At 40.5% G+C, this 27,482-nt stretch overlaps 2 protein-coding genes across 7 annotated transcripts in view; one reads left to right on the top strand and one right to left on the bottom strand.

Annotated features, from left to right (window-relative positions):
- Positions 1 to 27,482, bottom strand: part of dlgap1b (discs, large (Drosophila) homolog-associated protein 1b) — a 171,905-nt gene that overhangs the window by 122,703 nt on the left and 21,720 nt on the right. Inside the window, exon 1 of one of the 6 annotated variants that reach the window (XM_070553154.1) lies at positions 5,827 to 5,867. The exons of 4 other annotated variants lie outside the window; for them this stretch is intronic. The gene's annotated coding sequence lies outside the window, so the exon portion shown is untranslated. Of the gene's footprint in view, positions 1 to 1,418; positions 2,246 to 5,826; positions 5,868 to 27,482 lie in introns of those variants that run through there. One more of the 6 variants, XM_070553152.1, reaches the window with a different exon arrangement.
- Positions 2,774 to 11,369, top strand: LOC129155885 (serine/threonine-protein kinase pim-1-like). Its single transcript, XM_054735629.2, has 2 exons — positions 2,774 to 9,818; positions 10,159 to 11,369. Exon 1 carries the CDS (start codon positions 3,167 to 3,169, stop codon positions 4,565 to 4,567), a length of 1,401 nt encoding a protein of 466 aa, XP_054591604.2. The 5' UTR covers positions 2,774 to 3,166; the 3' UTR covers positions 4,568 to 9,818; positions 10,159 to 11,369.

The raw sequence follows: 27,482 nt of genomic DNA, 5'->3' as shown, positions 1-27,482 counted from the left end.
TGCAAACAAAAAAAAACTTCCTAAAAATTTTCTTAGAAGATTTATAAAAAGACAGAGTAAATATGCACTAAAAGGACATGAATTATTTAAGCATAGAATAATTATAATGGAGCACTGTATCTCTACATATGGAGTTAAAATACGGAATAAGCTAGGTAATGTAATCAAGGATGCAAAAACAATATTTACTTTCAAAAAACTAATTAAAAATGAAATACTGGAATCATACACATGCAAATCAATTATATAAAAAACAATAATAATAATAATAATAAAGTTGTAGAGATGTGCGTAGGTATATTCATGTGTGTATGTATAAATATGTATGCATGTGTGTGTATGTGTATATGTAGTGGATATGTGTGTGTGTCTATATGGATATATGTATAGATGAAGTATGTGCGAGCATATGGGCATGCGATGCACTTTATTGTATATATTAGGGCTGGGACTTGATTAAAAATTTTAATCTAATTAATTACAGGCTTTGTAATTAATTAATCTCAATTAATCACATTTTAATCATTCAGGAAAATGTGCTCTCAAAGTAAAACTTTTAATTAAAATTATGAGACAGAGAATCAAACATTAGACATGGTTATTACTGTAAACTAAAGCTTTTAATAAAAAAATGCATTTTAATTATTCAAATGTCACTGTGTGATATGAAACAAAACCCAAATCAACTCAAATTTATAATTACAAATAGAAAACACCTGCAAAGGGTTCCTGAGCCTTTAAATAGTCTCTCTGCCTAGTTGAATGACTGAAATAAATTTGATTTTGCACCAGATTCTAATTTTTCCAGTTTCACTTGTTTGTATAATTGGGAGTTTTTATTAGCATTTCTACTCATAATGTAGTAAAAACTCACATAAATAATAACCCTTCAAAATGACAGTAGAACAGGCACAAATATTATCTAGGACTTAAATGTTCTATCTTTTAACACCAGAGCAGGCATGGCATATTCTGAGAATGATCAGGAACACTAACTGGTTCCAGTTGGATGACTGGAGGATGATGGGATGATAAAAGATCATGGCGAGGAAATAATGATCTGACGAACAGGTGAGCGGACCTTCCTTACATGGGAAGTCTTGATGTCACGTTAATAAGGGGATGCTGCAGACCCGCCGCAGATTTACACCTGCAGCAGCGAATCTGGTGTGATCTCCAGCCTGATCACAACTTTCTCGTTCCTCGCTGCCCCGATACACTTAAGCATTCGCCCCTTAGCTGATCACAGCTTCAACACAACTCGCTGCTTAATGAACACAGAGCGTTCTCCCAGCGGCAGCCAGGTGCCTCTCGTTTGTCTGACTACTTTCATAAACTACTGTTAGGGCACAGAATTATTCTGTCTGGTGCTTTCAGCGCTGCACAGATGTTACGTAAATGTTAAAAATATAGCTTACCACAACTTTTGTAAAGTTCCCGTTGCCAGCAGGCAGCTGCAGCAGAGACAATCTCTGAAAAATGTCCGCGACATGGACTCTGTTGTTGTCTGGAAGTTTTTTTTTTCCAAGTTAAGAAAAGAGGCGGACGGGTTTCCTAAATCCTGCATCAGTCCAAGCAAGGCAACTTCTTTCTGTTTTTATTCCGTTTTAATAGCCATTAGCACTGTGCATTGTTGTGTGCGTCAGTGATATTCAGCCTAGGAGGAAGTCGTGAATGCGTCCTTTAGTGCAAAATGAGTCCGGTCGTGGATCGCTGCAGAGGGAGAGGCGCTGGATGTCTTGTTTTAATTCTGAGTTTTTAATTTTTTTTTTAATGTCGGAGAATTTGACCAGGAAATAACCGGAGCAACTTCCGGTTCGCATAACCTTGAAAAACAGTCCTGTATGCTTATCGGTGCGTTCCAGCCCACTTAAAACGATGTTTTGGGCTTAATATTAATGAAAATAATTTGTATCTATTATGAACATGACACGGAAAACAATCATGACTTTTTTAACCGAACATGTCTAGCGCGAGCTCTGAATAATCTGATTCATTTATGAGTTTAATTATGACTATGGCACCACGCCTGGTCCACATCCAGTCAGAATATTCTGATATTCTCTTGATTAGCAGCTGGGATGTTTTATGTTTACGACCACAAGGTATTGTTGTTTTTTCAACATGCACTTTCAAGTGAAGATTACTGACGTGTTCTTTCAGCCAGCTCCATGCACCTCAGCGCAGATGCTGCTGGTGTCGATCCCTGCGCGAAGGTGCACGGAGGCGGATAAATCGGCTCTGTATTTCTTTCCACATGCCAGATGGAAGTGCAGCACGCGTGGAGCGCCTCCCGGTAATGGTGCGCCTTTTGCGCAAAACGCGGTCCCTTGAGGAGCGCGGGTCCGGCGTTCCAGGAGTGGATGCGCTGCAGAGTAACCTACTGGATGGCTGTTGTTCGAGGCAGATATTTGTATCTGAGACTGCGACTAATAAATTAATGGAATGAATCCAAATTAGACGTGGCGGTGCCCGAAACACACCTACCGGTCCTGCAGCACACACCGGAAAAAACTAAACTAATTGTGTGTGTGTGTGTGTGTGTGTGTGTGTGTGTGTGTGTGTGTGTGTGTGTATTTAATACAATATAATACATATATAATATATATGTACAATTTTATACAAATAGTGTATATATTTGTTAATTTTTTATATAATAAAAAATATATAATAAATATATATGTTTTATTGTATATGTATATGTTGTATTAAAAATATATAATACAATAGAAAATATAAAAATATGTATATATTTACAACAAAAATACATATATATTTTACATATTAAAGGAAGCTAGAGTGAAAATATGCTTTAATGATATAAAGATTTTTAGAATGTCACATTTAAACCAGTGCACTCACACGGAGAAGCAGAAGGTCGCACCAGAAGCACCAAAGCTGCAGCTACACCTCATTAGTACTAAAGTAAACGAAGACGTTCTAGAACCTAGAGCTCTGTTGTTGTTGTTGTTGCTAAGCAACACTCCTTTGGAGCCAGCGTAGTTCACGTTATAACCACACCCCTTTGTGACGTCATATAGTGACCAACCCAACAGTCCTCTGCCACTCATCGGATCTTCAGATCTCAGTGAGACACTTGGAGACAGAGGTGTTCAATCGTCAGTCAACAGGTTTTCAACCTACTATTGAAGCATTGTTTACCACTATGGATCATTATTCTGCCCACAGTTCTGCACACGCTGCAGCTCTGGAAACAGATTCAGAGAAATATCTGGGCATGGCACCATGGACAGTGTCAAATTTGCTTAAATCAACCAAACGGAAAGCTGTTTCTGATTATGAAGTTCCCAGGAAAAGAATTAGGATTTCTGAAGAAGAGATCCATCTTAGCCACGATCAGAAAAAAAGACTGAACGCGTTAAAGAGGCGTCTACGTGACGGGTCTGAGAAAGCCTCGTCTCCAGAAATAGGGAACGTCTTTTCTGACAATAAACCTCCCAGGAAAAGAAGTAGGATTTCTGAAGAAGAGATCCATCTTAGGTACGATCAAATCAAAAGATCGAACGAGTTAAAAAGGCATCTACGTGATGAATCTGAGAAAGCCTTGTTTCCAGAAATAGGGAACATCTTTTCTGACGATAAACCTCCCAGGAAACGAACTAGGATTTCTGAAGAAGAGACTCTTCCTACAAAACACCAGATTCAGGTCAAATTAGACGGATTCCCTAAAAGAGAATCGAAAAGCCTTTTCTCTCCTCACTTTGCCTGGGCTTTAGCTAAAAGTCTATTTAAAACCAAATATAAACAGCAGGATCAGCTTGGTGAAGGAGGCTGTGGATCTGTGTACGCTGGATACCGGAGGTTTGACAAGTTACCAGTAGCAATCAAACACGTACCGAAGAAAAACGTTGTCTGGACAGACGCAGATGAGAATGGATGGCAGCTCTCCACAGAAGTCGCTGCTATGTTAAAACTGGAGACAGAAAGAGACCGTTCAATAGGAAGGTCAGCACCAATTTCCCTCCTGGACTGGTACAATCTGAAGAAGGAACTTATTCTGGTGTTGGAGAGGCCAGTGCCCGCAGTGGACCTCTTAAAATACATTGAAAAGAACAAAAAGCCTCTGGATGAAAATCAAGCTAAGATCATTATAAAACAGCTGGTTCATGCTGCTAAACATCTGGAGGACAACAAGATTTTCCACAGAGACATCAAACCAGAAAACATCCTGATTGAAACTGGATCAGAAATGCCACGACTTCGCCTTATTGACTTTGGGCTGAGTTGCTTTACCGACCAAACATCAGACGGCTGCTTCTACGGCACAGAGAGATTTGTTCCGGCTGAGTGGCTGTCCGAAGGCGTTTACGACGCCGGACCAGCAACCGTGTGGCAGGTTGGAGCGGTTCTGTACGAAACACTCCACAAGAAAGAGTTCAACTCTGTTAAGTTTGTCAAAAACAAACAAACAATTAGCAAGAGGCTCTCCAGAGACTGTAGGAGTTTCCTACAGAAATGTCTGACAAAGAACTCGGGGCGTCGTCCCACCTTAGAGGAGCTCCAGCATCACCCTTGGATCTGTGAAAACACAGGAAGCGTCCAGTAGCTTCAGTACACACGTCCTCTTTATTCACGGTTCAAGAACCGTTTAAAACAAAACTCAAAAAAACTCAAAACATCTTCAAACACAGAACAAAACCCATCTGATCTGAGATCCCTTAGCAAACGCAGATATGAACAGCTTCCGAGTTACAGACGACTTTCCTTTGCAGACACGTTAAGAAAATATGTCTTGAGTTTTAATCTGGAAAGCCGTCACGTCAGTTTAAGCCCCTTAGATAAGACCCTTGCAGATCTATGAACGCCAGCGGTGCGATGGAATAAAACAGGACAAAGCGTTCTTTAATCGGGTCAAGCGTGTGACAGAGAGTGGCTCTGGGATCTTTAACTGCAGGAACAAACGAACACTCATTTAGCACGAGTCAAGTTAGCCATCTATTCATAATCTGTGGCGGACGAGTGTCTATTAGAGAAACTTTGGCCCCACGCTTGCTTAAAGTAAGCAGGGACCTGACCAGAGACCAGAGAAGCATTAATTATAGAGAGCACGCTGGGACCGATGGACTGAAAAGCACTTTTAAACAAAGATGAGGGTAAGATGTCGAGGGGGCATGCAGACGTCTTCATAGAGTTAACTAGTTTGGTTAACTCACGCAAAGAAACAGGAGCAAAGCTTTCTAGGATGATGGGCCTGGTTGGAGTCGGGAGAGGCGGCGATAAGGCTGAAGGAGAGCTTATTGACTTTGTCCACAAAGAAAGACAGAAAGTTCTCACAGTCTGCAACAGAGTGGATGGAGGCTGTAGGAGAGGCAGGAGAGACGATGCTGCTGATGGTGTTAAACAGCACCTTGGGGTTCCCTTTGCTCTGGGACACCTGGTTGGAGAAATAGGAAACCCTAGCGTCTCTGACTGCAGAGTTAAAGGATGTCAGAAGATCTTTTAGGAGCAGCAGATGGACGTGGAGATGGGTTATCTTCCACAAACGCTCAATTTTTCTGCATTGGCGCTTCAGGCGTCATTAAACCAGGGAGTAGGGTTCACTGCAGGAACTGATCTGGTTCTGACAGGACAGATGTTGTCCAGAATGGAGAGGCAGTGCTGGTTGCTGGTCTCTTCAGTTCACTGCATGGTAAGAGAAGTATCGGAGCGGCCATCCGGACATCCTTTTTCAGCAAAGAACCAACAAGCTGGATAACATCTGTTGCATTTTACCAACCAAGCAACGGTTCCTTTCAGAATAAAAGCTGAACTCACTGACCCAAGGGGGGTCCCTTTTGACGCTGTGAACCATCTGTCACTTTTTACCTGGAGACAATCCAAAGACTAGTCTGTCGTACTGCTGACGCTGTTTCACCGGCTCCGGTACCGAAAGGGGGGTTCGAGGACCTGGCATTCTGGATCTGTACGGAGGACAACATGGCGTCTCATCTGTTTATGAAACTCCGATCAAACTCTGATCATAGCTAAAAGCAAAACATCTCAACATCATTCAGACTTGCTTCTCCGGATACGAGAGTTCTGATTACATCACTCACACATACACCATTCATCTCACATCTCATTCACTTACCAGATCCATTCATCATCAGTTAGAGTTAGTCTTGTTAAAATTGTTTAAATTGTTTAGAAATAAATCTTCTTAAACGTTTTAAAGGTGACTCTCTCTTCTATTGCCTCTCACTTAATACAAGTGTTACATAATCCCTGCAATAAAAAGTTCCAATCTTCTGGTTAAAATAACCCAACGGTCCGTAAGGTTGATTTCATATTTAATATGGAATCTTACGTCTTACGGGTCCTTAATTAGATGTAAAGTAACTTCTTTTACATAGATATTTCGTCTACAAACTCTTCACTGTTATCATCATCAGTCTTCTTGAATTCTGTCTCCAACATTATTTTTGCAACAAGAATCTCATTGGAAAGTTTGTCACTTCCTGTCATTTTTTGCAGAGGACTTAACATGTCAGGATCCAGAAGAGAGGGAGACTGAGGTTGAAGGCAGTTAACTGCTTTCATGAAATCAAGATTGCTTTTGGAGAATCTTGTCTCCATCTCTACAACGACTATGTCCAAAATGTTGAGAAGAGCTCTCTTCAGAGCCTGGCTAGGAGTTGTGGAGTCTTCTGCGTGACCCACAGTGGACATTACAACACTACCTGTTAGCAGTGAGCTTGTTTTTTTTTTGTCTTTTAGCGGCTGGTGCAGGTGTGCTGGTTAATGCCTCACTTTCCTCCTCTCTCATCTGCTTCAAAGCCTGCAGAGATGCACTGACTACTTCTGAAGCACATCACAGGTCAACAGAAAGAAACTGCAGCATGGTGGCGCAGTTGTTAGCACTGTTGCCTCGCAGCACGAAGGTTGCAGGTTCGAAACTCGGCTGTGGCCTTTCTGCGTGGAGTTGCGTGTTCTCCCCAGGCATGAGTGGGTTTCCTCCGGGTACTCCGGTTTCCCCCACAGATCGCAACATGCCCTATAGGTTATAAATTGTAAGTCGCTTTGGATAAAAGCGTCTGCCAAATAAATAAACATAAACATAAACATCATGGTGGCTTGTCCACCTGATCTCCAACAGTCATTTCAGGGAGGGAACATCATAGTTCTGTGAAACATAATGACAGTGAAAAAATGAGTGTAGAGATCCTGAAAGATCAAAAAAGGTTTTTGCACATGGCTCTGCCTGCATTGCATGGACCACTGCCAAGTGCAGCTGGTGGTTGTAGCAGTGGATGTAGGGAAAATCCTTCCCTACCTTCTTCTGCAGTAAGGCCTGAACCCCACCCCTGAGCCCACTCATGACAGAAGCTCCATCATAGCACTGACTGATCATTTCAGCTGCTCTATAGCCTGAGTCAGAGAGATGCTCAAGAATTTGGGTGGTAATGAATTCAGCATTTAACTGACTGAGGTCAAGCAGACCGATCAGGTGTTCCTCTGGAATGCCATTACAGACTAATCTAACCATGACTGACTGATTCTCCACATCTGTCCCTAGTTCCATCACTTTTAATAAAAAAACCCAACCTAATCTGCTTTGTCATAATTATCTTTGATCTTTTTAATACCATTTTTGCCAGTGTTGCAATAATTTTGTATGTTGTGAGATGTGTATTTTGCATTTTCTGGGATGTGTTTGTTTATTTCATTAAATTTGGAGTCTTTGGCCAGTGTGTGGTCGACCATTTTTAACAACAGTCCTGCAGAGAAATCATCACCACTGGAGCTTTCCACACTGCCGTGAAGTGGCAGTTCATTTACTGATAGGAGCTGAACTACTTCTCCAATAGTTTTTACGTAGTATCTTTATTTTTTTGTGTGTGGGACTTATTACCGTAAATCCTCTAATACAGGCCTGGGCCTGTATTTGACTCAAGCTCATCAAGCTCCAGGCCTTTATTTGGAAGGAGGACCAGAATTAGAGGCAGGCCTCAATTTCTATTTGAGCAAAATGATCTAATGGTGCGCTGGAGTTTTTGACAATTAAAATTGCGCCCACATTTTCAAAGTTATACTCATTTCTTTTAACAACGGTAGTTTCTGCTTCAGCCCTCTCCCCCCTCCCCCTGCACAGTGACCGCAAACTCACTGAAGCGCCTGCAGCCTCTCAGAGTTCCTGCTGCTCTAAACATTAAAATAATTATTTCATTTTCTGTTCCTCACTTCTGATTACCTTCAATGGTGTCTGTTTGTTGCAACCACCAGGTACAAAAACTAACTTGTTTTTATTTGACTATTTTTCTGTCCTGCCTGTTTATTATCTTCCTGCATCTCCTCTCAATCCTAAAGAAAAACTGCTACCTGGGTTCATATATATTCACCTTATGAGTTACCTTTGAACTGCAGTTCTAAAAGATCTACCGACCGCAAAAACAGCGGAGTGCTCGCCGGCCACATCAGTTAGGTGCGTCACCGAGGACAAAACAGGTGCATGTGCCCTGATCCACAACACCGAAACGCATCAGGCACAAAGAAAAGAATAAAAGACAGAAAACATAAAAGGAAATGAGCCGACATGAACGATCGCGTGTTAAATTAGTTTTTGAGGTGGCGACACCTGATTTGATAATGTTACTGTGGTCGTGCTCTGGACGCAGATGTCTGGAGCGTGTCAACAATCAGAGCTCGCGGAAACTGGTTAAGGTCAGGATGGGGGTGAGGGGAATGTTAAATTGCAAGAGGGTAAACGTCACAGTTTGGTTAAATGTCCGTTTTACGGCGGGTGTCAGTACCGACGCTCTGGCACAGCGCGTTGCCTCCCGACGCGCAGGAGCTTGTCACCTGCTGACAGCAGGCTGCTGTCTTTTCCGTGGGCTGCATCTTGCCGGTCATTATCACGTGACAGCGACTAGTCGATGACAGGCATAAAAAGTCACTTTAGAGCGGTTAAGTCGACTAGTGACTAGTTCATACAACCTCTACTGCTCCCCAGTGTTCTGCAGCATAATCAGCACGTTCTCTTTGAACTTCATATCAAATTTTCGCCTCCTCTTCGTCTCCGCACTGTTAAAGGCCCCGTGTGTGAAATTCACAGAAATCATAGTAAAAAGATCCGACTCTTTAGCACCACGCAGTTTAGAGTCGGTATTGCAGCTATTGGAGCCCCCGAGGATCAAAAAGGTTTTTTTTAATCATTATTTAAAACTTTATTAACAAATATAACAAATACAATACAAAATCGTGTTGCTGTAAACGGCAGCATGTCATCATCTAATTCCAGCTTTCAAGTCAGCGAACAGGTTAGTTGTTTTCATCTAACTTATTTTATTAATTTAATCTAAATAGGTTTTGAATAAGAAAAACTTTTTTATGTCAGTTATGTTTGCTAATAGCAAACGGCAGCTAGTTAGTGATGACTTCTGAGTTCTGACTACAAAAAATGACAATATTTTGTTCATTTTATTTGAGAAATGTTATATTTCTATTTGCCATTTTGGAAATATACAAGGTAGTGTAGTCTGTAATTGTTTTCTCTCCGTAAACAGAGTCAGATATCATCCGATGGTTCATCAGTGGAGACAGACAGAGGACGAGGGAGAGGAAGAGGGCGAGGAAGAGGGAGAGGAAGAGGGAGAGGACAGACGTGTGCCAGCGCACAGAGAGGCAGAGGTGTTAGACATGCGACAGAAGCAGGGCAAGCATCCCAAGATGAAGGAGCCGAATTTGCTCAAACCAGCCGCAACGTCCCACGCACAAGAGGAAGAGGCAGAGCTGCAATAAAGTCTAGAAGATCGGCGCTTTCAAGAGCTGATGAGGAGAGAGTCGAGGAGCTTCAAAGGGAAAGAAGAGCAGAAATTGAGGTTTGTGTAAGATAATGAGCAAATTAATAATTATCTGGGTCAATATATGCTGTCCTGTCACTCATTTCATTCATATAAGTACATACGGTAATTCTATTTAACCGTATAGCAAGTGTTTGGAATTATATGTAGTTTTGTAAAACATTCAGTGTCCTACTTCTTTCCTAATACATATTATTTGTTTTTGATAGTACCTTTATTTTAGGAATTAGCCATTTAATATATATATTATTAATCAGCTACTCTTATAAACTTGTTAAAACATTTACAAAACATTGCTTTTTACTGTAATTCAATTAAAATAATCTTACAAAAATTCTAATCCTACTTTTCCCCCCAGCGCCTTGTACAGGGCATGAGCCTGGAGGACCACCGTCATCTCACCTCTCAACTTTTGGAAAGACAGCCAGGTCTGGTTTTTGATGTTTTGTTGAACAACCAACGCCGAGAAAGGCACACCACACCCGTGCAGGCCCCTGCGTTAACATGGTGTACTTGTGGCAATTGCACAGATATGCCAACAGATGCAGAGCGCAAATGCTGTGGACAAGACTCTGTAAACTGTATAAGCCTTCTGCCCCATTTTAGACTTTACTGTTTGGATGAAGGTGTCCTGAGGATCCATCGTCAGTACAGAGCAGACCTCACTGTATTAGGACAGATTAGGGAACCAGGCGATGACAACAGGGAATACAGGTATGCTGCCTACCGGCACTTCATTTTCTGGCAGCATGGGTCACTTGGACATGGAAATAGAAGAGTCATCCCAAGTTGCTGTGTGGTCAAAATTAGGGAGAAATTTCCAGACCCTCATGGACAGTATACTGGTTTTCTTCCGGGAGTGTAACTGGTCAAAAGTTTACATGGGTTGTTGAAGTGTTTCTGATATTTTGTACACCTTTATATTGTAATTTATTATGTTGAATAAGTATTTTAAATAAATATTTTTTGAAACCCCAATGTTAGTGTTGTACAATAATGACAAATTTAGAGGTGGCTACTCTTCAGCCATGTATACTCTTGTAATGTGAAAAAAAAACACATCTTTACAACTCCATAGTTTTGCATTACATTAGTGAGCTATTAATTTACACTCTTACAGGGTCAAGTCATGAAACAAAAAATATGTAATTTTCTGAAAGACATAAGAAATAAAGAAATTAGTACAGATGCACTTTTATTTGAATTAACCTTATTCAGAGTTTGAACAGACAAATTTGGAACACATTTTAATCTTGAAACATGATTTTACACACTTTAGGATAATAAAGAATAGATCTAACGTAAAAGACTGTGCAGAATTTATGTGCTACTTCAAGTAAAAAGAACAACATGTTAGCACAGTAGGAAAGACATCAAAGTGCAATATCTACATTTTTATGTACATTACGTTAGTAACACGCAGCAGGTATAGAATACTCCATGTAAATGTAGACAAGATCGTCACTGGAGGCCTGTAGCTGTGTTGAGTTCTGATACTGTGAAAAAAGTATTGTAAGACAAGTGTAGGTAAAGAACTGAGCTGTAGTCAAAGGATGCTAAAATGACACATACCAAGACCTCGGCTGACTTGGATCTGCACTAGCTCCGAAATAGGTGGTGGAGCGATGGGTGGCACAAGACCGAGCCGTCTGGGGTCATCATCCCTCATTGATCTGGTACGAGGCATCCCGATTCCTCTCGCCAACCTCTCGTTGATTATTTTTGATTGGAGTACTGGAATGTATTCGTAGCCCTTTTCTGATTTTAGTGAATACACACTGTACCTTCTGGCATTCTTATTGTACTTCCGTTTGAATCTAAAAAATAGGACAATTGCATAATGAATTTCTGTCACGACAATGGGACAAACTTAAATAACGTGTAGTAACGTTTTAAGATAGTGTGCTACATTTTTGGCACTAGTTAGCATGAGCTTTCCCAAACTCTAGCTTACTCCACACAAACTTTGTGTCACAAAGCACACAACTACTACAATGAAGAAATTAAACACACATTTTTAACTTACCTGTCTAAAAGGAAGGTAGCAAGCTCAGCGTGTCTACTGAATCCCTTTTGTAACATGAGGTCTCTCCATCTTGGGAAGGCAACTCCTATATTTACTCTGGTTTTCTCATGACGCCAGTCTTGTTCACTTTTCAAAATCCTTTTTCTTTTACTTGGATGAGACAAACTATCCCGTTTCTCAAGTTTGCTTGAAGAATATGTGTGATCCTCCATCGCTAGAAGTACGGTGTGGCTAATTTCTTCTTCTTCTTAGTTACTTTGTCAGACTGCATGCTTACAAGGCGCACTTCTGCCCCCTGCTGTTTCTTTGAGGTTACATCATTTAAAAACGCAAACATCAAATGCGAAGCTTAATATGTTGTATGTCCCTAAAAGGTCACTGTATTTTAAGATGGCGCATGCCATATGGAGCACCGGTCTGCTTCTTTTGTCTAAAATATTAAAATATAAAGCTAATAATAATGTTTAGAATAAATGCTTGTTTGAATTATCATTAAAAAAACAAATTTGAGAATGTGATACAAGAAATTTGATAACTTATAAGATGAAATATCACACATTGGGCCTTTAAAGTTACCCTCGCGGTCTATCACTGGCAAATCAAAAGTGAGACGGATGACACGCAAATCAAAAGTGAGATGGATGACACAACCGCTCCCCCTGTGGTACTTGCTTGTTACCACATTCCACCCGGCCACAATAACAAAACGGCCATTATTCACCTCCGCCTACTCCGACACCGGCCAAAATATGATACCCGGCAGTTGATTAAATACAGGCTAATATTAGAGGATTTACGGTAAATTACCTATTGTTTCCCCTGTGGCCACTCTTTGGGACATTTCAGACCAGCTTTTTCCTTTTTCATGTGGCATTGACTTGATGCATGCTTTGTGAATCCCTTGTCCTTTTCCAGTGCTGTTTTCCAGTTATTAAACCCTTGTTTTGTGAAAACCAAATCCCTATCATTGTTCTTCCCCCCAAACTTACAACATGGGAAACAAAAGCACGCATCCAGATTTACTGAATATTCCAGCCACGGTCTCTCACGATACCAGGTAGGGCAAAATAAGCGCATGTTCTTCCCAAAATGGCGCTTGGGGAAAACAAGAGCGGTGGGTTGGGATGGTGCGATACTGTTCAGGCCTGTGTCAATCACAACGACGGCTGGGTTGGTAGCGACGGGGACAGCAGGAGGGACTGCGGTGCTTGTGCAACTGGTTGTTCCAGTACTGCCCTGGACATGGAGGGTTGTGGCGAGTTGAGAAGCAGCACCCGACGAGCCGGCTTCTGCCACTAGTGCCTTAGCACTGTTGCTAGGTTTAGAAACCAGAAACCTGAGCATTTTGACTCGGTTCACTTCAAAAACAAATGAAAGAAGAGAACGAGGCAAACTAAAACCATGAGAAAGAGTAACCAAATTATTCCAGTGACCGACAGGAGAAGAAAACTTCAACCAGTGGCCGCTGAGCTCAGATAACAATGGTGCGTCTCTGTGTTCTGCTGCTGACTGACTGGGAGCATATGAACTGTGAACTTTGAATGAGAGAGAGAGAGAAAGAGAGAAAGAGAGAGAGAGAGAGAGAGAGAGAGAGAGAGAGAGAGAGAGAGAGAGAGAGAGAGAGAGAGAGAGAGAGAGCACTCTGACCCTTTTTCATCAAATCTTTTCAAATTTGGGATTTCTACATGTCATCGCATTTGGGGGGGGGGGGGGGGGGCATTGCCCGTCCTTGCCCATGCCTACATCCGGGCCGCATGAGACTCAATGAGGATTTGCTCGCTTCTGACACCAGCCCCTAGTGGATGAGGGTGGAACTGCAATTTTTGTCACTTCCTGTTTTGCTTCATATCTAGACCCGAATTATGGGGGCTTGGTTTCTTCACAAGATTATCTATATGGGGCTTGAAGGAGAGGAAGTCATCAAACCAGACACCAAGGTATTTGTATGTATGGACCACCTCAATGATATTTTCCTTGAATTTTCCAACAACGTAACTATTGATAACAACAATAAACAACAACTCTGTGCTGTTAAATAGCAAAAAGAAAGCAAACAGACCGTATAAATGAAAAAAAAAAAATAAAGACCATAACTACTTCATGGTAGCACTGGGTGCAGCCATCTTTAAATTTGGGATCTCGGGGGTCCTCTGAAACCTATGAACTGGCAGCTCGAGATTCATCTCATTGCATCTTCTCCGGCTAACTTATCAGAAAATCGAGTTCTGAGGACAACTGGAACGCGCCATACAAATAGGGGATAAAGTAGTGGGAAAATACCGAACCGTGCCCTCGGGAACAGTGGTCGGGCTGAGCTGCAGCGGTCCGAGTTGCTCCTGGAAAATTTCCTCAACTGATCCATTCCAAAAAAAAAAAGTCACATCATTCACACGAAGTAGATTTGCTGTTCATTATCTGAAAGTATCTAATTAGTTAATAAACAAAAGTTTAATTTTGTTTGATTTTCAGATTGTCACTATTTTCTTTGCAATTGTAAATACAATGCATGTTAAAATAGTAAGTATAGCATTTTTTCTACATAGTAAGCATATTCACACACAGAAAGTATTAAAGTGAATGAATCATATGGTAGTAGCTCTTCTGTACTTGTGGAAAAATAGCTCACAGGTCAAGAAAGGTTGGAGACCCCTGGCGTCGCTTTTGCACTCTTGATGTACACTTCACCCAAGTCCGCATTGATGTGGACTTCAGCGGAGGGTGTTACCCACAATCCGTTGCTCCAGGAGCAAAGGCTCAAGTGCCTTTTCTGACAATATGTATTTTCAAATGTTCATTTTAGGGTGATTAATTGATGCTCCTATTGTTTTAGACAAAGCTTTCATGTGGACAGCAATGAATGTACATTTTGTCAAATAATTGTTTGTTTGTTTTATTTGTTTGAAAGTTGTTAGTAAAATGTTTTTTAAAAAGTATCACAGTGACCAGCATACTGGCATGCATCCAGGGGCAGAGCTTGATATGTGCAACATGTGCAGCCGAACAGGGTGGCAGTCTGCAGGGGGCGGCATTTAATTTTTTTTTCCCTAAAAAAAACATTTTTTTAGCATCAACCAATACATAAACAAAACATAGAAATCACATGTTCTTAATAATAATAGTGATGATAATAATAATATTTCTGTAATAAAAGCACAACAAAGTGTAACCCATATCAACTACTCCCTGTCACATGACCCACGTCAGCTGATGTGAGGTCCCTCTCCTGATTGGCTCCTTCCACGTTGCGGCAACCATGAAAGCTGGCTGTGGGGGAATACTTCCGGGCTCGACTCCTGCTGTGGCTGTAAGCTTGTTGCTTGTAGAACGGCGTTGGAAAACAAAGCGTTTTTCTCCCCTCAATTCATTTATACTCTCATTTTACCTCAGCGGTAAGTGTTCTTAACATCTACCAATAACACCCTTTTACTTGTCAGTGACCAGTCGATCGTTTTCGCTATAAACAAATGACCTTGTTCGGCGGAGTTCCCAACGTGAGCAGAACTCCGGTTCAAAAACGCTGTTTTTGAAACACTTTTATTTACTTAAGCACTTTAATGGGCTTAACTTGAAACCAAGAGTAATCGAATGATTATTGTTATGTGTTGCCTTGAATTCGGCTATGCTGTCTGTCAGACAGTTGTTTTCCTTTATTGTTGTTTTTGTATTTGTTTGTAGCAAACGCTACTGGAATGTATAGATTGAGCTACGTAGCCAAGATGATTAATAATTGACCTGTTGTACATTCCTGATATGTTTACCGATAAACTGAATCGAACTTGATGTGCTAATGAACGTTTCTCTGGCCTACAGGTCAGGTTTTTTTCCCCATGTTAAACTGATCTTCTTCATATTGAAGTGGCGAGCTGGTAGGACCATTGTTTCTTTTTGGAATTTTTAATGACATATTCTTAGCTACTGATGCTGGGGACTGTGTTGTTCTTGTGCTTTTAGATTTGACAGCTGCTTTTGATACTGTGGATCATGCTGTTTTATTCTCTCGTTTAGAGCACTGGGTGGGCATTAGCGGCACAGCTCTGGAGTGGTTCAGGTCCTATTTGGCGGGGCGAACATTTTGTGTCAGTCTCAGTGACTATGTGTCGTCCTCCGCTCCGCTCTTGTGTGGTGTCCCGCAGGGCTCAGTTCTAGGCCCCTTCCTCTTCTCTCTGTATCTTCTTCCTCTAGGTTCTATATTGAGAAAGCATGGCATTGCCTTCCATTTGTATGCTGACGACTGTCAGATCTATGTCCCTCTAAAGAAAAAAGGCAGAAACCTCATACAGCCATACAGTGTCTTGACGACAAAGGCTTGGATGTCTGTGAATTTTTTAAAATTCAATGATAAAAAGACTGAGGTGATGATTTTTGGTAGTCCTACTGAGACCCCCAATGTGTTTGTAGATTCCTTGGCCCAGTTTGTTAAACCAACTGTCACCAACCTGGGGGTCAAAGTGGACTGTGATCTGAAGTTTGAACATCAGATTAAGGCGGTGGTAAAATCTGGCTTCTTTCACCTCAGGCAGCTGGCAAAAATAAAGCCAATTCTTTCACGGCAGCACTTTGAGACAGTGATACACGCCTTTATAACCACTCGGCTGGATTACTGTAACGCACTCTACATTGGGGTCAGTGCATCATGTATTAGTCAGCTACAGAGAGTGCAAAATGCCGCAGCTCGTCTTTTAACTGGCACTCGAAAGTTTGAGCACATTTCCCCTGTTTTAGCTTCACTTCACTGGCTGCCCATTTCTTTTAGGATTCATTTTAAAATTCTTTTATTTGCTTTTAAAGGTCTTCATGGCCTCGCCCCCTCTTATCTCTCGGATCTGATACAGCCTTACACTACCTCCCGCTCTCTCAGGTCTGCTGATCAGCTGCTCCTGATTGTACCCAGGACTGAGCATAAATTTAGAGGAGATCGTGCTTTTGCTGTTGCAGCTCCAAAACTGTGGAACGAACTTCCTTTAGAGATAAGACAGGCCAGTTCCTTATCTGTTTTTAAGGCACTCCTGAAAACATACCTCTTTACCCTGGCTTTTAATACCTTGTGAGATGTTGGTTTCTATTTTTTGTTTTATTTTAGCTGTTTTAGGTGATTCAAATGCGGTTTTATCAAGTTTTATCAAGTTTTTATTTTTTAAATAGGGCTAGTTTAATTTTATGTATCATGTGTTTTATTTATCTTTGCTGTTTTCTGTCTAGTCAATTGTTTTAATGTACTTTCTGTACAGCACTTTGTTCCTGTGCTGGGTCTTTTAAAGTGCTTTAGAAATAAACTGGATTGGATTTCTTTTTGGAATCGGGAAATGAGCTTTCTTCAGACCCAGCCAAGTGGTCATCACCAATTACCGACAGCATACGCACAGAGTTAGTTCGAAGAAGACCTACTAAGGTGCGAACTACTTTCATATTTCCCAGGAATGAAGGCGATGGCAGATGTTGTCATCATCACTATTTCAGTAGAACTTTGACAAGTGGTGAGAAGGTGGCCAGGAGCTGGATGTTGTATTTAGTTAGCAAACGTTGTTATATATACACTCCACGCAATTTGAAACAAAGTTGTAGGTGTAATGTTTTTTCTTGTGTGTGTGTGTGTGTGTGTGTGGGGGGGGGGGGGGGGGGGGGGGTGTCACAGGGGGATCTCGCACAGGGCGCCATTTAGGCCAGCTCCGCCTCTGCGTGCAATGACAACGGTTCCGCCGTGCTTGAAATGCAAGCTGCGATTAAATTTATGTTGATGGATTAAATGCGTTAATTTTTTAACGCGTTATTTTTTCTAATTAATTAATCGTAATTAACGTGTTAAAGTCCCGGCCCTAGTATATATGTATGAATAGGTATATGTGCAAAAATCCTTTTGCTTTTTGAATTGTTATTATTACTATTAATTTTTTCTTTCTTTACAAATTGAACTCAAGTTAGCTAACCAATCGAGCAATTGCTTTGTATAGGCTTATTTATAATTATTATTTCATTGTAAAAATGTCATTTTAGTTAAAAAGGGGCAGATAACATAAGTTTTCTTCTTTCTGTTCCCTTTTCATTTTCTTGGTGTGAGAAACCTCAATTTATTTGTCAGTATTGTTTTTTTTTCTATTTTAATAATAAATGAAATAAATTTAAAATAAAAAATAAAAAAATTAAAACATAAATAAAAATCTACCCATTGCTTGGACTTATGCACAGCACTGATTTAAATATTTCCACTGACATTTGCCACAGGCGCTCAGACGATATTTGACACATCAGTATGGTTCGGTGTAGTTCGTGTTGAGCCTGAAGAGAAATCAATGGACACACATTGATCGTTGGATAATTGTATTGCTGTGGGCTGACTTTTTCCACACATTACTGTAAAAACATTAGCGTTTTTAAAAAATGCAGTGTTTGTTTCTCGTTAACAGACATCACATCAGTTTCCCTGTTTTGTGTTAAAAACCACTTTATTGTTAAGAGAGTTAAACTATCATAATTCATCTTTGGCACTGAGCAACAGCTTAATTAGTGTGTCTGGGTGCCTGGTGTGCTTTTTAACATGATTGTTTCCAAAAAAATACTTTGTGGCTTGTGACCAAATGCTAAAATGTTTTTGCATCAGACTGTTTAATGATGACGACGCCTAAAATCATCTGGCATCTGATTATACAAGTGACTCCCAAATTAGAGAGACAGAGTTTAGTGTAACTGGTATTTGTGAATTCATTTAAGGTTGAAAAGGTCATTTGCAGACCTAAGTTTCAACACTGATAAAATTAAAATACTTTCTTGATTTAACCCTTTGATGCATGAATTATGAAATCTTCAACCATGATTTTTTAACAAGTTTTTCATTCATCTTCAGGAGTGAATGAAACAAATCTTTCAACAAATATTTTTTGTAAAAATTAATAATTTACAAATAATTTATTACATGCCCACCTCGTCCGCTGTAGTGACCATTATGCATCAAAGGGTTAAAAATAATCTTTTTCATCTATTTTACTCACTTAAACTGATTCTACAAAGCACAAAATGCACAAATGTTTAGTTTTAGGATGAAAAACTGCTAAAATTATAAATATTAAGACATCACATCATATTAAGTACATCACTACATATTCTGCAACTTGCATAAAATGCAAAAAAAATATGTTGATTATAAAAAAATGTATCTCAATAGAAAGACGCACACAAAGACCCCTGTTTTCCATCAGCCTCCGTCCTTCGACACACAGAGTCATTATGACAGTGACTGCTCATCCCTCAGGCTGCCTCATCGTCAAAGCTGGCCCAGATTCTGTCAGATTATGAAAATGACATCATCAAGTGTGTTTTTTGTGTGTGCTCATGCACACATGGATCTGTTGTAATCTGTCAGCATAATGTTTACTGCACTGAAAGTGTGTGTGCAGGTGTGTGTGCGTGCGTGTCTGTGCGTTTCAAAGCTCTGAAAATGTGCTAATGAGATTGCTGCTAACAGTAACAGATGTGTACCGACACCGTGTTTCGGCACGTAGTGCTCAAACAGAATAAATTATAAAGCACAGAAGCTTTAAAGGTGTGATAAATGCAGCCCTCTCACAAACTATTCTGCTTACTAGTGTAATGCAGACTTTTCTGATTCTAAGTGGTACTGATCAACATCTCTTGATGCTTTCTGGAGCTCTTTCAGTTATTTATTTATTTTTGGTATTTCGGCTGCTTATCAATAGGAACTGATGCAGGTGGGTTTCTGTGTGGCATTCACAGACTTCAATTCACACCGCTCATGTAATTTATTTGTTTTATGAAAATCTGCATGCATCGTCTAGAACAAATAAGCCGTATGGAGTCCGGACCGCATCCGTATCCAGTGTGAATCAGACGCATGAGTTTACATAAGGTCAAGTAGGACCTTACCCTAACCCCAACCCTAATTGCAAACAACAGTCATGCAAATGCTGTTTTAAATTTGATCAAAAATTGGGTAGGCATGGAAAGGCAGCTTTATGTGTATATATAACATTTCATACACAGAGGCCATTCAATGTGCTTTCCATTAGCAAGATTGCATGGATATTAAAATCAAAGTGATTTAAAATCCACAAATGAATTTAGACCAAATTAAATACACAAATTATTTTCAGATTTAAGAATAAAAAAAGGTAAAGTTAAAGGTGCAGATGGTTCAGCATAAGAAACGTTCAATCAAAGGCTGACATGTACATAAAAGTTTTGATTTTGGTTTAAAAATTACTAGAGTTGGGGCACATTGGATGTCATAAAGAAGCTGATTACATCTGTGTGCAGCATAGTAGCACTAATGGCGCTTTCACATCGGGGTCAGAACAGACCGGACTGGGTGGCGTAGGTCCGGGTCCCGCACCGGTAAATTTTGTTCACACACACTTCTCAGTAACAGGGACATTTCCAAGCATGTGGGCGGGACAAAAGATGCGCAGAAGTCCATGGTGTCTACCTTAAATGACGGCAGCTCAGGGCCGTCTCTATGTGTGTGTGTGTGTGTGTGTTCCTCACGGCGGTGAGAAGGAGAGACAGACAGAGAGAGTTGCAGCTTCAGTCTGTTTCTGTGTGTGTGTGTGTGTGTGTGTGTGTGTGTGTGTGTGTGTGTGTGTGTGTGTGTGTGTGTGGAGACGTAGCTTCAGTCAGAGGCGACGTTGACTTCTTAGCATCCAGAATGATAATGAATCACATATGCGGGAAGCTCCCGGTGCTTCATTCTATCCACCAATCAGAGATTGCCTCTAACGGTAGGTGTGTATTTGAGTTGGCCAATCAGTTGGTAGTGGGTGTGTTGGACCTGTTCAACCTAACGCAGATCTCCTTGGTATGTGGACCAAAAAACCGACTGGTTGAGCACGAAAAAATATAAGACCACCTAGATATGAACTTTAAAAGCAAACCAAACCAGCCCGTGCTGGCCCAGATGTGGAAGTGTCATCACACACTAGCTCCACTCCACTCCACTCCGTGCAGCCCGCCCCAGCCTGGCCACGTACGTTCCACACTGCCTTAGCAACTGCCTTATGCTGTTTTGTTCTGACCAGGAGTTCTACCAGCTGACTGCTTCCTAAGTGTATGAGCCCTGCTGGGTGTATATACTGGAAGGAGATCCGACATGTATTTTGGCCCCATTCCACTGAGTGATTTATAAACTAGTAGTAGCACTTTGAAATCGATTCTGTAGTTTACTGGTGACTAGTGTAGAGATTTAAGAACAGGAGTGATGTGCTTGGTTCTGTTGGTTCTTTTTAAGACTCTAGTAGCAGCATTACGAATAAACTGCAGTTGCTTCACAGCTTTATTTGGGAAGAGCAATGAAAAGACCATTGCAATTAGGGATGTAAGAAAAAATCTATATGGCAATATATCATGATATTTTTTCCAGCGATATTATATCTATATTCAAAAACCATGTATCTAGTTTTTGAAAAATTTACATGCAAGCATTTGTGTATTTTCTTTCTTTTGGTGCAATTCAAACACTGTTGGCTAGTTGGCAGGAGTGTGCTTTGGGTTTTGTTTCCACCATTGAAATGTAAACCCCTCGATTATGGTTCAGATACCTCTTGTTAAACAGGTTAAGTATTAGTTTGGACGGTTTATTGAATTTTCCTACAATAAATTCTAGTCTAAAAAATTGCTAATAACGTCTAACTGAATGCATCGCAATATATCGTGACATATTGTGTCGTCTCCCCTGTATTGTGATATGTATCGTATCGCCATATTTTCACCAATACACATCCCTAATTGCAATAATTGAATGCTGGAGATGAACCATGAATGAGTTTCTCAAGGTCCTGTCTGGACATGATAAATGATGAAATGATAAATGACCCGCACTTGTATAGCGCCTCTCAGAGTAAGGACTCCAAAGCGCTTTACACTACAGTGTATCATTCATCCATTCACACACACATTCACACACTGATGGTAATGAGCTACAATGTAGCCACAGCTGCCCTGGGGCGCACTGACAGAGGCGAGGCTGCCGAGCACAGGCGCCACCAGTTCCTCCGACCACCACCAGCAGGCAAGGTGGGTTAAGTGTCTTGACCAAGGACACAACAGCAGAATTCTCTATCCGGAGCCGGGATCGAACCTGCAACCTTCTGATTACTGGACAACCCGCTCAACCTGTTGAGCTACTGCTGCCCCTGAGACCTCTGAATCGTGCTATTTGATGAAGATGATAAAATGATGATCTAGTTATAGTGTGAATGTGGCCAGTGAGCCTCAGGTCTGAATCAGTTATGACACCAATATTTCTAAATAGGGTATAAAATACTTCCTTGAATTGTTTACAATTTGCTTGCCATACATTCTCTGCCAAATTTACTAACTACAGCTCTGTCGTTTTTCTGCTATGGAGGGATTTGTTGCACGAATTTTCAGAACATGTTAAAAATTCCAGTAGAACAACAGCAAGGCCTCAAGATTAATGTGTGGAAATGGAGAACCCTCTCCAGAGTTACGTGACATTTCAGTAACACACTCATGAGGGTCGCTTTGCCAGCTTTTCTCTGCCCAACAAGACACCGGATTAACTGACCATTTTAAGACACAATTACTTGTTTGTTCAGCTGCTGTAGACAATAATTTAGGCTGGATGCATCCAAGAGGACTGGACAGAAAATGGCTGGAATTCAGGTATTCTGAGATATGTCTGTCCTGCTGCAGCTGCTTAAAAATAACCAAAACACACACACAATTGATTGATTTTACTTACAGTAATTAGATTTTTATCTTGTGGAAGCAAGCGACACACACACACACACACACACACACACACACACACACACACACACACACACACACACACACATCAATAGAAACAGCTAGAAAACTAAAATGTCTAAAATTTTTTATTCAGATTATCTGAGCATAAATTGTTTAATGCAAACACTACAATCTCAAATGTCTGAGAATTACAGCTGGCGCAGAGTGTGAGAAGCGCTGCAACATCTATTCTTATTTAGTTTACTGAAGCCTGAGAAAATGCCCTGGCTCGTCACTGCGATCCACAGCAATTGGCTGGCGATGACCCTGACTAAGCCATTTTCTGCTGCCTGTGCACTTGTTTCTCTCTCTGGCTCAACCACCGAGGAGATTTGCGTGCTCTCACAAATGCCAGTATTTCATGCTTTTGACATGCAGGCTTTCACTGTCTTCTTGGAAACCTGGAATGCATTTAAGGAGAAAAAATAAATAAATTTAGCTAATCAGGCTACAAAAGCTTTCGCGCCTTCCATAATGCACTGGGTATGTCCAGGAAAAAAAAAACATGGATTGATTTGCTCCCCTGCTTTTTGATGGACCAAACAAGAAGGAAACTTACAGTTACATAAAGACTTATACAGTGAAAGACAGTGAGACATCAGACAGAACCAGCTCTACGCAGAGACTGAGCTTTGCATAAACTCAACTAGACATATTTTCAACGTAAATGGGTTGACAAAAAAATACAGAAAAGCAACGATACAATAGAAATTTTAAAAGGGATGAACACGGCCATGTTAGGAAACCAGAAATGTCCAGAATAAAAGTGAGTGCTCAGAAAAATGTTCACAGATTACATCAATTTAGAATCTGTAAATAATATTTGACATTAAATAACTTGCAGGAAATTAAACAGAAAATGAACCGTGGATTTACGGTGATTTCTCTAAGACGAGCACTCACAAGTAAGATAAGCATGACACAAAAGTCCCTAAACCATAAAGTGGTTGCTAAGATCAGACCTCATTAAGATGATCATGATAAATTAATGGTAAAAATCAGTTAAATCAGAATGGTGTTTTGATGATTAGATCACTACCATAAATCGGTATCTGGCAATTGTTTAGTCATTTCTCCCTCCCTGAACTTCCCTCATGTAACACCCTTTTCATCTAACTATTAAGGTAGCGCGACTCATGTTGCGAATGACCGCAGTCACCAATTCTTGTTATGTGTCTTACCCACGTATGTCTGATCTTTGAATTGTGTGTGCTGAAACTGAATTTCATTTCTCTGTATGTCCTGCACATGTAGTAGAAAATGACAATAAATGACTTTGATTTTGACTGATGGGAATCATCTTAGAAGAGTAAATGTGTGTAGTGTGTGTGTGTGTGTGTGTGTGTGTATGTATGTATTAGGGTTGGGCGATATGGCCAAAAATCAATATCACGATATGTTGAGGATTTCACCTTGTTATGGAAAAATGTATGTTTATTAATTCTTGATCATGGACTCAGTTTTATGCTGTGTTGTGTTGGGGCAGGAGCCTCACTGCTGAGGACAAAAACAGGATCAACAAAATGATTAAGAAATCTGGCTCAGTGGTTGGGCAAAGCTTGGACTCATTTGACATGATCCTCGACAAAAGGATGAAGAGTAAACTTAAGACAGTTAAGTCTCTGGAGGATCACCCCCTTCACCAGATTATGAAGGATCTCAGGAGCTCTTTTAGTGGGCGAACGTTAATGCCCCGTTGTTCCACTGAACGTTTTAGGAACTCTTTTATTCCTGCTGCAGTGCATTTTTACAACGAGCATTATGTATGATTGTATATTTGGTATTTCTATCATGGTTGTGGCTTATAGCAGTGTCCAGTGAATGTTTTGTTGCATGTACGTGCATGTTGTTGTTGTTGTTTTTTTACTTGTCCAAGGCAATTCAATTTCCCCCTTGGGGATTAATAAAGACAACCTTGAATCTTGAACCAACTGAATGTAATATGTATTGCCCTATGCCTCTCTGCATGCCCACTAGTTCAGAACTCATTCATGACCTCTCTCTCTCTCTCTCTCTCTCTCTCTCTCTCTCTCTCTCTCTCTCTCTCTCTCTCTCTCTCTCTCTCTCTCTCTCTCTCTCTCTCTCTCTCTCTCTCTCTCTCTCTCTCTCTCTCTCTCTCTCTCTCTCTCTCTCTCTCTCTCTCTCTCTCTCTCTCTCTCTCTCTCTCTCTCTCTCTCTCTCTCTCTCTCTCTATATATATATATATATATATATATATAAATAAACTCTGTGACCGGATGTTCGGGGCATTTTGCCTCCTGCATTTTGCCACAGTTATAACTGTTTGACTTGTCTGCTCATTGTCACCTTCTCTCTTCACTATAGGAAATGGGTTATTGATAAACATATTGATAAAATCCATGACTCACCTCAATAACGATAAATGGACGATAAGTACAGATATGCGCAGAAACAAAGGCTGTGCACTAAATGGGGCTTTCACGTGTATTCAATGAGTTACGTTTTTACATGGCTCAAGTTGGTACAGCTTCTTAAACAGACACGAATGTTGCCAACCTACACACATAGTTTAATTTTATTTTATTATCAAATGTATTGACATGGGTAAAATTATATCGATAAGTGTCAGAAATTTCGATAACAATACATTTTCAATTTATTGCCCAGCACTATATATACATATATATATATATATATACATATATATATACATATATATATATATATATATATATATATATATATATATATGTATGTATATATATACTCAAATGAAGGATTATTAGGAACACCTGTTCAACTTCTTACACCAATTATCTAATCAACCAATCACATGGCAGTTGCTTAAATGCATTTAGGGGTGTGGTCTTGGTCAAGACAATCTCCTGAACTCCAAACTGAATGTCAGAATGGGAAAGAAGGGTGATTTAAGCTGTTTTGAGCGTGGCATGGTTGTTGGTGCCAGACGGGCCAGTCTGAGTATTTCACAATCTGCTCAGTTACTGGGATTTTCACGCACAACCATTTCTAGGGTTTACAAAGAATGGTGTGAAAAGGGAAAAAATTCCAGTATGGCTACTTCCAGCAGGATAACGCACCATGTCATAAAGCTCCAATCATTTCAAATTGGTTTCTTGAACATGACAATGAGTTCACTGTACTACAACGGCCCCCACAGTCACCAGATCTCAACCCGATAGAGCATCTTTGGGATGTGGTGGAACGGGAGCTCCGTGCCCTGGATGTGCTTCCCATAAATCTCCATCAACTGCAAGATGCTATCCTATCAATATGGGCCAATATTTCTTTATTTTTTATTTATTATTTTTTTTGGGCCAACATTTCTAAAGAATGCTTTCAGCATGTTGTTGAATCAATGCCATGTAGAATTAAGGAAGTTCTGAAGGCGAATATCTGCCATATTGACTATCAGTATCGGCCCCAAATTTCATATTGGTGCATCCCTTCACCGGTGTTTTTATTTTCTCTTTTACAAAATGAGAAGGAGTCCATTGTACTGAAACTTACCCTTTATGAATTTGTGCTGTTTGAGGGTGAAAAGCATGTTGTTAAAAGCATGAATCGTTGGAACTCCGTTTCTATCTGCTTTGTATGTGTGCATGTCGGTTTAGGGATGGTAATATCCAAAGAGAATTAAAGAACTATCCACAAATTCAAACAGCATTTTTTGTTCATTCCTATTTATTTATTTATTTAAATGGTTGGAAAAGGCATAGACCCCGTTTATCGCATTTGTCACAGGAAATCAGCCCTCAAATTCTGCAGCAATGCAGTTTTTATCTGGAAATTTACATTTACAATTCAGTGTGTGTGTGTGTGTGTGTGTGTGTGTGTGTGTGTGTGTGTGTGTGTGTGTGTGTGTGTGTGTGTGTGTGTATACTAGCACTACAGATGAAAGCATTGTGTCCTGTGAAGCACCAACGCTGTCCATGGTGCTGAAGTCATTAATACAAGCTTCTAGCTTACTCTGTCAGGGACCTTCATTCATCTTTCATTCTCCCTCCCCTCCCTCTCTCTCGTTCAAACACTCTCAGACATCATCACTAAGTTTCAGCCAAAAAAAAGGATCTCCCTGCAAATCTGCTTTCACAAATTCAACCCAAAAGCACTTTTATAATGCATTTCTATAATTATCCACACTAAAATTGGCATCCCCCTTGAAAGAGGCTCAACAAGAGTGGTGACCTGAAAAAAGCGGGGACCAATAACAGGACGAGAAACCGGCTAATTCTACAGCAGACCCGTCATCTAGCCCACAGGGCCAAGCTGATGTCTGGCCTCCAGCTGTCTGTTCATTTGTGCTCTGTTAGCAAATAACTCTCACTATCGCACATGTGCAAAGATCTGTTGTGCATGTGACCTGCTCATGAAATTACTAATAAATATCAATAAAAGTCTCTGTCATAAACAGGCAGGAGTGGATTTCGAAAGAGGCCATCCAAAATAAACAACAATGATTCTGTTTCATTCTAGCCCAGCTGCTGGTAGAAAACTGGGATTTGATCTATTTGTGGGCACTCTATTGCCAGATAAGTTTTGCGTTTTCCAAAATCAATGATGTAAAGCTGCAGGATTATACATGTTATTAAATAATTACACCTTTAGTCAGAAAATGAGTGATTGCAAACTAGGGTTGTCACGGTAACCGGTGTAGTGGTAAACCCCGGTAAAAAAGTTGACAATAATAATAACCGTCTTGTTTTTAAAAAATATATATTATCTTGGTGGATTACCGTGGCTGCGGTGTAGACACGGTGACCCTTACCAGCCACCGTATCATCTGCTGAAGTTGCCGGCGGCACATGCGCGCTTTGTTTTTTACAACCAAAACTTTCTTGAAGCTAAAGCTGAAATAATGGCCAAAGGAGGAGACGGCAGCGCGCAGGACATTTATTATCCCTCAAAGAAGACAAAGT

This window comes from Nothobranchius furzeri, chromosome 7 (assembly GCF_043380555.1).
Source record: "Nothobranchius furzeri strain GRZ-AD chromosome 7, NfurGRZ-RIMD1, whole genome shotgun sequence".
Lineage (NCBI taxonomy): Eukaryota > Metazoa > Chordata > Actinopteri > Cyprinodontiformes > Nothobranchiidae > Nothobranchius > Nothobranchius furzeri.
The sequence above is the reverse complement of the archived record's forward strand: the minus strand, read 5'-3'. Positions and strand labels throughout refer to the sequence as shown.

Bases quoted from the DNA above. Each gene is read 5' to 3' on its own strand.
- LOC129155885 (XM_054735629.2), top strand. From the start codon at position 3,167: ATGGATCATTATTCTGCCCACAGTTCTGCACACGCTGCAGCTCTGGAA.